Source organism: Sturnus vulgaris, chromosome 13 (genome assembly GCF_052056855.1).
Source record: "Sturnus vulgaris isolate bStuVul1 chromosome 13, bStuVul1.hap1, whole genome shotgun sequence".
Lineage (NCBI taxonomy): Eukaryota > Metazoa > Chordata > Aves > Passeriformes > Sturnidae > Sturnus > Sturnus vulgaris.
This window is the reverse complement of record NC_142255.1, coordinates 18,577,964-18,589,300: the sequence shown is the minus strand read 5'-3', so window position 1 is coordinate 18,589,300 and position 11,337 is coordinate 18,577,964. Positions and strand designations below refer to the sequence as shown.

The 11,337-nt window shown below is 39.3% G+C and overlaps 1 protein-coding gene across 5 annotated transcripts in view; it reads left to right on the top strand.

The window, feature by feature from the left end:
* Nucleotides 1-11,337, top strand: part of DENND4A (DENN domain containing 4A) — a 48,760-nt gene that overhangs the window by 2,564 nt on the left and 34,859 nt on the right. For 3 of the 5 annotated variants that reach the window (XM_088172690.1, XM_014874583.2, XM_088172689.1), the window contains exons 2-3: nucleotides 6,051-6,136; nucleotides 10,655-10,987. In XM_088172690.1, the coding sequence (XP_088028816.1) occupies nucleotides 10,680-10,987 (308 nt within the window). In that variant the 5' untranslated portion in view covers nucleotides 6,051-6,136; nucleotides 10,655-10,679. The remainder of the gene's footprint in view (nucleotides 1-6,050; nucleotides 6,137-10,654; nucleotides 10,988-11,337) is intronic. The other 2 variants (XM_088172692.1, XM_088172691.1) reach the window with 1 other exon arrangement.

Genomic DNA, 11,337 nt, shown 5'->3' with positions numbered 1-11,337 from the left:
CAAGCCTTAGAAACAATGTCAATAACCTGCTTCTATTTCAAATATGTACTTGAAAGGGAAAGTAGAAAGGTAGAGAGTGAAGCCAGCTGGTCCCTAAAGGAGTGAGGTTGTAACTAAGGCAGCTGTTCTGGGTGACTCCTAAAGAAGAATTGTGGGCACCACCACTGCCAGAAGCCAGGCTGTCAGTTTTTAATCTGCAGGATTTTGCATTGAGGGTTTACTAATTTCTAGGTTAATTCCTGCTGTAGAGTGTGATAGCAGGAGAAAACTGTCTTGTGACTCTTCAGAGAGGAAGACAATTCCTAGACCAAGCTGAATGATAATGGGATTTGGTAACCTTGAGGTTTTAATATGGGAACAAGAAATTTGCAGCGTCACTTAAATATTCAACATCCTTTTTTATTTCCATCATGCTCCCTAGCAGCTGAGTTGCTGTTAGTTTTGCAAGTCATAGTAGGATGAAATGCTTTTTGTAACAGTAGCTGCAGAAACATTTGTGCTTCCTGGCCAAACACAGGCAGGTTGGAATGAGAATGGTACAATAAGTATTTAGTCAAAAGCTTTCTCAATCTTAAATTTATCTCGAGAAATTAAAACTTGCAGGAAGCCTTCTTTCTGATTTTTGTCCTTTCCTCAATTTTGACCTGAGTTTTTCAATATGGTGTTGGCAGGACCAGAAATTTGGAGGCCAAATGTTGCCCAGTTTATGTTGGTTTAAAAAATAAAAAGTCAATATAACCTTGTAATGTTGTTCAAATGTATGTTTGGGGTATTGGTGATTTCCAACCATGCTGCTGTATGATCAGGTTCCAGTGGTAAAGGTTTTGATACACATGTTGCTGTAAAACCAAGGTATTTTTTTCTGAAGTTTCCTGGAAAGAACTGCATAATAATATAATAATGAAAGAATGAATAATACTAATAATGAAAGAACCAAAAAAAAAACCAACTCACCAAAATACTTTCTTTACAAGTGCCTTAACAAAGCATGATGCAATTTATGGTGATAGGTGTATTTCCAGTATGTTTATCTTGCTTGTTACAGTATTTGAGTCAGACTTCTCTGGGATGTGTTCAAATGTCAAACTTTTGTTAAGCTTATTCATAAAAGACCCAGACAAAAAAAGCCCCAAATCCAAATAAGGCTATTCCTTCCTCACTTTGCAATTCCCCTCCAAAACCAAACCTGTAAAAATGTAGGACCTTAGAAGAAAATTTAGGTTGAGCTTGCCCTCATGCAAGGGTGCAGGTGTGATGTCCCTTGTCCTTCTGCTGTAGCTTCACTGGGTGGTGACAAGAGCACAGAAAATTCCCTTGCTCTCTTCACTTAGAAACAATTCTGTATGTAAATCATATCTGCTACTGCACACACAAATCATGGTATAATAAGCAAATAAAATAAGCAAATCCTGTGGAAGCTAAAGCCAGCTATGCCTCATTATAATTGAGGGACAGTCAACAGGTATGGGATGAATGTGTGTAAGCTGTGAATGCATCACCACTGTTGTTAAAAATCAGCTGTTTCTAATGCTTGTACTGATCAATTAATTACTTGAAGTGAATGAGGTTCTTTGCTAAATGGCATAATAGCCCTTAGATGTTTTCTGCTGTCCTTCAGTTCAGGTTTGGTCTATGCCTGCTCTGAAAGTTTGGTCTGTGGCTGCTTTGGAAATAGGCTGCTGATGCTTAAGTGCTCCCACAGACTCCAGAGTCAAAATTAAACTGTGCAGGCAAGGCTGTGTGGGGCAGTGATGCCCAGAGGTTTGATCTATAACACTCATTTCAGTAGCAGTCTGTGATGCAGAATTAGTCACTGGTAGTTCCCTAAAGAGCTCAGAAACAGTACCAGGAGGAAATTGAGATGTGGAAATGAAAGACTTCACAAAGTGTTGGCTGGCCTGACTATTTTAAATGGTGTATTTTTACCTTTTCAATACATTAGATGTAAGATATATTGCTTTGTCTAACATATATATGTGAAAAATGTGTATGTGTCTAATGGATATATTAGATAATGGTTAGTGTGGAAGCTGAAATAGAGTGAACTAAGTAATAATGGGAGGAAAGTGAAAGGAGGAGGTGCTATGGTCTAAAAATGAGATGAAAAGAATAAGGAGCATGCCAGAAGGAAGTTAGCCAGTTATATCCTACCTCTTTAATATTTACTGTAAGTCTTGACTTTTAAAGATCTGGGTCAGGAAAATCATTAATGCTAATTAATAAAATTATTTCAGTTTGGCTATCTGAAATGAAAGTGAACAGGCAGTGAGTTGATGTATAAGTACATGTGTGTAAATAAAAAAATCCCAAGAGAAAGCCCCTACCTTGTGTGCAAGCTTTATGCAAACACAGAGAAGGGTTTTGTGGGCTGGACTCTTGAGTTTTGGTTTTGACTTGAGCTTCAGAAGAAACCTGTGGGCGTAAGGAATTATTCTCAAAGTTCCTAACTCTTCAGGATCAGCAGTAGTTACCTTGTCATGTCATTGTTTTCCAATTAATTTATGGTGATTTTCAGGAGGAGACCCTAATGTTGTTTCTGTTGCTTTGCTGGCTGGGAGTCTGTCCCAGCAATACGTGGTAGCTGATTGATGTATTTGTAGCTGAGCTGGTAGTGGTATTTGCACACTTATTTTTCTGTGGAATAGATGCTGAACATTTTGGTGAATGGATGTGGAGATTTGCTGAATGAGGGAGGTATTAGTGAGTGTTATCCCTCCATTAAACCTTTCCAGTGGGGTGTAGATGATCTGCAGGCAGCAGTTACAGCCCTGCAGATGCAGGCTGTGCATGGCTGTCCCTGTCTATAATTTGCAGTGTGGTTGGGTCCCATTTTCTCATGTTATGGAACATTTTTGCTGGCCAAAGGAAAAAAAATCATATAAGACATTCTAAGTCTCAAAGTGTGTTTTTTAAATGTAGCAAAAAGTGTTAGAAACAATCCCCACCTATCTTTTCTTCTATCACACCATGCATTCAAAATTTAATTTGGGTAGAGAATGGTTTCACAATAAAACTAAGGTTGGCATGTGGTCCAAATGTGGCAGGGTGAAAGCAGGTCACTTCTGTCACTCTTGGTTGATGCACTTTGACATTTTCAGTGACAGATTTTGAAGGATTTGAAGCTCAATATTGAAAGATTTTCTGTTTTCATTTGCCTTTATCTACTGTGCCAAGGAAAATAGAACATTCTGTTTGGGGGACTTCTCCTTTTAAAATGTTGTTGTATAGTAAATAGTTGTACAGTAAAAACATGGACAAGCTGCCCTCCTGAACTGTGCTTTGGATGAAGTAATATTTACATTTTATAGTGCTTATTTTGGCTTTCCTCCCCTTGATTTGCTACAATTTGTTTTCTGCATCCCTCCCTACAAGCACAGTTATATTTCAGAAATCCTTTCCATTCTTTGGTGGTGCCTTTTGGCCATAAATACTGTAATCTAGAAAGAAAAGTGGGAGTTTTCAAAGTGGCCCTACTGAGATTTGTCTCTGTCATGAATCTTGTGGGATACTTGAACATCCCTTTCCTGAATTTTATGAGATTTTGCTGCAGCACAACTGGAATGATCACTGAAGCAGCCTGTGCCTTGTTAGACTCTCTTAGTAAATGCTTTGGTTTTATTGAGGCTACAGACAGCACTAAAAAACAAACAAATAGAACACTTGGTGAGTGAGGGAGAACTGTGCAGAAGATGTGGGATATGTCTGATCTCACCCTCAGGGTGAAGTCTATTTCTTCTCTCTGCCCCTTATTCTGCTTCCTCCTCTAAGCTTTGATGCTGTACATGACCCATTCCTGCTCTTTGCTGTACCCATCCTGCTGAATCTAGATTAGCCTCTGAATTTTGGCCTAATCTTTCTTTCTTCCTCAGCATTGCTGAACAAGTCTGCTTGTCCCTCAGTTCTTGGCTACATTCCTATTTTCTTCTCCCAAATTCATGGTCTTTTGTTTTGTCCCTGTGCTTTTATCCAGCACTTTCCTGTTTCCCAGCACCTCTTAGAGATCCTTCATTGCCAAGTTTTCTGAGCTCTCTTGATTATCTCCTCAGCTGTTTGGATCAGAGATGTAAACCATGACTTGGTACACGTGATTGTGAATGGGCCTGCAAAATGCTTGGTTGCCTTTCCAGTCCAGTGATGCAGCACAGAAAAATCTTATATTTTCTCTTGGGTTATTGTCAATTTTCTTCTTTTTTAATAAAAATTGATGCAATGTCAAAGGGAGCTTAGTGGAGGCTGGTGGCTTCTTGTGAATTATTGTGTTGTCTAACATCACTGAGTGCAGATGTGTGCAGTAGGGTCTGAAAAGTAATGCTGTTTATCACTTTAGCCCTGTTTTCTCTGCTGTTTGTGTAACTGCAGTAGGAAATGGGGAGAAGTACAGGTGATATCCTACTAAAAATGAAAATACTGTGAGAAATTCTGCCTGTGTTTGGGTAATGGTGTAAGTCCTTTGCATTCTTGTTTCTTGAAGTAGAGCCTTTACTTGATACGTAGAGGACAAGGAACTAGTTGTAAATAAGTTCTGCAAGTAAATACAAAATACATCTGCAAGTACACTGGCAGCAATTCTGGCTGTGGGCCTTGCAATGCCCAAATCTATATTTTTTGCTTTCATTGAAGTCTCCTCACTGGTTTTCCATAGAGTTGACTAGAAAAGAAGTTTTTTGAAGTGTCCATGGGGAAATTAATCATGTGTTAATGCTGCCTAATTCTTGGACTTTTTTCAGCTGTGCTTGAGGTGTGCAGGTGATCCCCAAATTTATAATTTCTGGGGCTCCTGGAAGCTTGATATTAATGATTGTATATTTGGAGAAAATGATGTTGTGCTACTGCTGCATTCTCTCTTTGTAGTCTTGTGTGGAAATGTTCAAAGTCAGATGCTGGGAAGTACCTGGCTGTAACTGGTGCAGGTCCATGGTGCAGTGTGGGTTTGAGAGGTCACTGGGGCTGGATTCACTCTCTGGGCTGTCAGAGTAATGCACTAACAGTGCTCATTGCTTCTGGGAGATCTCCAAGCAATGGCCTTGTAGATTGGGGTTATGAACAGAACCTTGAACTTTGGAATCCCAAAAATACAGTTCTGGTAATCTAATTCCCCAGGTTTTTCTGCTTTGGGAATGGAAGCAAATCTTTCATAGTTTGCATCAACCCTCCTGAGATATTTGTTCCTTGCCTCTCCTATGTTACACTTTGTTTGCTGCAGTCTTCTCTCAGTGATCTTCTGAGAGTGTGCTACAAGTTTTGGGGAATAGAAACTTCCTTTAAACCAAGTTCACTTTTGGTACAGCCTTGCTGATGCTAATGAGCTGTTCAGGGAGCCCAGAGTCTCCAGTGAGGTGCTGTCCTCAGTCCTGTGGTGCAAAACTGCTGCTTCAAAATGCTTCAATGTAGCACGGGCTCCTGGGCTTGCAAGTTCCTCAGTGTAAAACACAAGCTCAAGCTCTCTGTGGTGATACCAGCGTTTAAAAGTGGCCATGCTGGTGTTCACTACATCTGAAGAAAAATGATCAACTGTGGCAGTAAAGGGCAAGAAGACTGTATCACCCACTGCAAGAGGAATTGGGGTGAGGTGACTAGATGAGAGATGCTGATTGTGGAATAAGAAAGTTCTGCTTAAATATCCGAATCTTGCAAAGAAAAATGGTTTGAAGTAGATTTTGAAAGGTTCTTGGGCTGAGAGAGGACTTTGATAGCTTGCTAACACCTAGGAATGGACACAGAAGGTATTGATCCTCAGAAAACAATGGAAGAGGTGAAGTAATTTGAAGTGGCTGGCTCATCTCTTCTTTGATTTATTTTGGTTTAAAGCATTAAGTGTTGTTTGCATTCTTAAAATATCAACGCAGTATAGAACTTGATATTTTGTTTCTTAGCTTTAAAGTCTGGTTTAATTTACTTTTTTAGTGAAGTGATCTGTAACCTTATCTTAGCAAGGAGTCCTACAGCAACCCACAGTGTTCATTTCATGTGACTGGTGCAATGAAGTGTGAAGAAAGTAAGTTTCAACAAATGTGTTCATTGTTTGATTGTTATTTTTACTGTTTCTATAGGGAATGAAACTTTAACAAGAAGTCTATGTTAAAGCCTGGCTGAGAGCAAGAGAGGAAAAGTGTAGAAACAATGCCCTGATGAAAAGGTAGGGAACACATTGATAGAGTGGGCAAAAGGCTTGTGTTTCTGCCTTGGGACTCCCTGTGAAATTAGAGGGCTTCTGCTTTGTACCCAGGATTGTTTCCTTGCTGTGAAGAAAATATTGAGGGGAGAAATGCTTGTCTGACAATTTTGCCAGACAACTTTGGCAGTACAGAGATGAGGTGAAATTTTTTCCTTGTGTAACTGCAGTTACTCACATGTCTTGAGACTGTGAAACTCCCATGTGATTTGTGTGGTGTTAAGTCTGAGAAATGGTTCTGAGTAGCCAGAGCAGGACTGACTGATCCAGTTAACTTCACTTGGCTCTTGCATGCCCAGCTGACACATCTCTGTGGGTTGGTTACTTCAGCAGGCTAATGTAGCAATGCACATAGGTATGAGATGCTAGGGGCTGTTAGAACTTTACTGACAATTTTTAATAATTAGCCTCTGATTTGTGTCTCTGTTCATCTGTTCCTCATGTTCCTTCAAAGGAAGTAAGTTCTTGTAATGTTATTGTATGATGAATATTTTAAAAAATAAATCAGAAGCTTTGAACTCTTTTAAAAAAAAAGATTGCCCTGCACTGGTTTCCAGCCTGCTCTAGGAAATATTCATTGCTTGTTTACACATGGAACATCTTTGGAGTCAGGCTAACAAAGTGAAATATCACCTAGTTTAGACAGCAAATGGATCTAATAAGGAACTCAAATTAATAAGCAATTTAATATTCTCAAAGAAAAATGCAGGAAGGAATGAGAATGACAACGAGGCAGATTAAAAGATTACAAGGCAGTTGTTGAATTTGTCTGCCAGAGGTGGACTGGCAGAAACTCTTTTATTGGAGTCAGATGGTTCTTGCTGCTGTCTGGGAAAATTGGCTCCTGGAAAGAAACTGGCATAGCTGGAGAAGTTCTTCTGGTCTGCAGCCATTTCCAAGTTCTCTCTGCAAAATTCTGTGGGTAGGAGCAGGTTGTAGGGATAGGATCAGTATATTTTTCCTTGCAAATGTTGTAGTGTATCTGTAGTAAACTGCACTTCATGGAGCATTGTGCCTGTTCCTGCTGCACAGATGGAATCTATGGCTCATCCACATCAGTTCTGGTCATGTGATGGGGAAAAGCTGATGTGTGCTTTCCTCTTATAGTATTTGAATGAGGAATGTGATCTGTTCAAAAAGCTTGGACACTGAATGAATTGCAGCAGTGGTGACAAGCAGCAAAAATCTAATTGGTATTTCCTAAATGTTTATGAAAAAATAGGATGTTAGAAAATTACATTGAATAAACAGTGAAATTGTGTTTACCCTTTGTCTTTCAGCAAAGTAATCAAGCTAATAGTTTGTGGATCTGAGAGATTGTGATTGTTTCCCCTGTTCCCACATTCTTAGAAATAACAGAAAGCTCTCACCCATATAGTCATCTACATAGATCCAGTGTGTGTGTATGTTTAATAACAAAGTCATGTGTAAACAATTATTTGCGAGGACATTTTGATTCTTTCTGATCTTTATGGTTTTTAATTTGTAGTTGTATTAGTTATATGATGTCCATTAAAAATCATTATCATGAGGTATCTCAAAAACCATATATTGCACTTATTTCTGGGCGCTTTTGGGAGAGGTTGGGGTTTTGATCCCATGGTATTGCTTTCAAAGTGCAGCCTTTTGTCCCCAGGTTACAGAAGTGTAGAGGAGCAGTGAAAGCTTCTCAGTGTGGCCTCCTAATGTTGAATTTCATCTGGAACCAGCTGCTTTGTGACTTTTTCTGCTGTGTTTTTCATGTTTGGTTTGGGGGTTTTTTTTGCCTTCAAAGATATCTTGCAGTATGGTGAGATGTTGTAGGGAGATGAGTGAGGGTAAAAAGATTACAGTCTGGAAGTTGTAGGCAAAAATCTGCTGCTCACTGCAGGGAACAGCAGCATTCCTGACCTCCCACACAGCACAATCCAAGGGCTGGAGTGGAGACCCCATGGCCAGGCTGTGTTGAAATCCTTGCAGAGGAGGGAACTCTGGGACTTCCTAGCTGATAGAATCACACAGGGAGATAAGGAGAGATCCTGCTGTGGAATCAGCAGCTGTGGAGAAATCTCTCCTTGGACTGACACGTCTCCATCCCAGGGTTATCCCAGGTGCTCTCCTGAGATTTACACCAGCAAGGGACAATCACAATTCACTGAGTAAAATGTATGACTAAAGTCACTGTGGAATGGCTTCATGATGTGGGCTTCTACAGAAACTTTTTACCAGTTTATGTGAAATGCTTTTCACATAATGATTATTTGTCACTGAGTTAGCTCACAATTTATACCTTCTTTCTGGGGTCCATTAACAAAGTTTGCATAGATCTGCTCTGCCAGGAACCCAGTGTTGAAAATTTGACTATCACTATAGCTCTGGTAAAGTCTAAGTCAACCTTAGACTAAAAGACCATTGAAATTTATCTTTTTTATCCCATTTTTAGCTGTAAGCCTTTGTATCAAAAGACAAAAATAATGAAATCCTTGTAGAATCCCTGAACGGTTTGGGTTGGAAAGGACCTTAAAGCTCATCTCATTCCACTCCTGCCATGGGCAGGGACACCTTCCACTGTCCCAGACTGCTCCAAGCCCATCCAACCTGGCCCTGGGCACTACAGGGATGGGTAAATATGAAGGGATAATACATCATCAGCCAGGCCTTTTTACCCCCCCTCTCTTCTGTAAAATCTGCATTAAATTATTAAAGTCTTGCTGACTTGTGTATTACGTGCTATAACCTTAGGAAGCAAATTTATGTGATAGCAGGTGTTTGTATGTAGGGGATTCTAAATTTAACTGCCTCGAAATGAGGAGAGCTTGTCCCAGTTTTTCTTGAAAGTGCTTTTGGGAATAAATGAATGTTTGAATTTAAGACTTTTGTTATTAACTTTATATGGAATAATGGTGAGGTTTAAACTGTGTAAAGGTATGATTCTTCAATATAATATATATGTATACACACACATAATTCTGTTTATTTGTAATGCTGTCCTGGCTGATTAAACTGGAATAGTGCTGTTAATACACTGGAGTTATAAGTCTTGCTTGCAGTTTTAACAGCCATCATTTGTATAATTTTTGATTACTGAAGTTTCATTTCATCCTAAAAGGCATCATGAATCTTTCCAGAAATCAGTTTAGTTCTGTGAAATGATGCCAGTGAGAAAAGGAAAAAACCTCCACGTTACAATAGCTATAATGTAGTTTCACAGAGAATTGTTAATGTAACAAAATACCTAAACTTCAGTCATATTAGCTGAAAGATGTCACTGCTTGGTTTTATGCCAGAGTTTAAGGATACTTTGTTAAACATCTCCTCTGCATGCATTTGTTCCCAGCCTGCTTGGGTTTGCTGGAGCCAGATGGACAGAGATAATGGGCAGCATATGCAGAGGTTGAGTTTTGTGTCTTTGAATATCTCACTCAGGGAGGAGTTTGAATTTGTAGTTATTACTTTCATATAGATGCTGAGTAACATATTCCAGATGTTTCTGAAATAACTGAATGTAGGTTAAACTATGCTCAGTTTTGTAACTGCATTCTCTCTTCAAACACAAGCTGAAGTTACTTTCAGACTTTTGCTCTCCTATATATGGATGATTGCTTGCCACTAATCATGTTTGCTAAAGTGTCCCATAATGCCTATTAGCCATATAGGAAAATAAAAGTTAGATAATTTGGGGTTTCTTCTTGGCATTTTCTAGAACAATGTAAATAAGCATAAAATAAAAACCTGTACTCATTTCCTTGCAACTTTAGAAGCGTCTCAAGCCAGTCCAGCAAAACACAACCAAGCTACAAAATAAGAGCAAGAAGAGGGAATTGCCTCTCTTGTGCTGTTGGTAGAGGTGACCAGGCACAGCCTGACATTTCTCCTGCTTGAGCAGGGGCTGGTGCTGGAAATCTGAGGCCAGCTTAGAACTATTTGATTAAATGCACATTATCAAATTGAGGCATAATTTTCCAAATTACCAGTAAGAAATGTCTAAATTTATTGCATTTTAACAAAAATCTTGGTCAAATCCAAGAATCATGATGGCATGAAGTTTGATAAGGCTTAATACTTGCTACCTAGAGCCAGAAATAAGGGGAGATAAAGCAAGGGGAATAAAAGCTACATGAAAACTGAGGTCTTGTACCAATCATTCCAACTGTTTTAAATTCTGATTGTTCAGTTTTGGAATGTCAGCAGGCTCTTGAAACTCCTGTGTGGTAACAGTTTCTTTTGCAATAAAATTTTGCACCCAAACAAAATTATTTCAACAAAAGAGAGTCTTAAATAGCTTGTCTGGTTTAAAAAGTCTGGAACTTGATGACAGTAAACTTCCTGAAGCTACTCTAGCAAGATTCCAGCACACATGGGTGACTTGGAAAAACATTTATAGCCCATTTCTCAATGTTCCATGTGAGAGCAGGGAAAGCATTTTATTTATTTGCAGGCTATGACTTTATTTATTAAAACTAACCATAATTTTCTCATTTCTGACCTGTATTTCTTTCTTAGAAGCTGTAGCACCTTGTGATGGAAGATGGAAGACAAAGGGGCCCGTGTTGCTGATTACTTCGTTGTCGCAGGACTGACGGATATCTCAAAGCCACTGGAGGAGGAGATCCACTTCAACGATGCCTGCCATAAAATCGCCAAACCTAAAGAACCCATCACAGATGTGACAGTCCTTAATAAAACCCTGGGGGAGGAGGTTCCTCAGGGCTATAAATGCATAGATGTCACTCCCTCGGGCCTGTCTGCAGATCTCAACAACGGCAGCCTGGTGGGACCGCAGATGTACCTTTGTTATCGGCGAGGGAGGGATAAACCTCCACTTACTGATTTGGGGTGAGTGCTTTCCCTGCTCCAGTGGGTGATTTTCAGTTTTAGTTAACTAAGGAACAGATAAGGCAGGGTTATGGAAATGCCATACTTTTTAAATACAAGGCAAAACTCTAAACAGGAAGATATTTGTTGACTCGAGCGTACTGTAACTCACTATGAAACGGAAAATGCATGCTGAGTGGATTTTAATGATGAGTTTAATCCTTCCCATTTTGGAGTTTTCAAAGCCATTTATAATTTTTAATGTATATGTTTGGATTGGGATAAGATGCTTAACCTATTTAATACAGATTGGAAAGAGATAAATTATATGACATTCTTAGGATCAAGAAATGAATCTTTAATAGAACTGC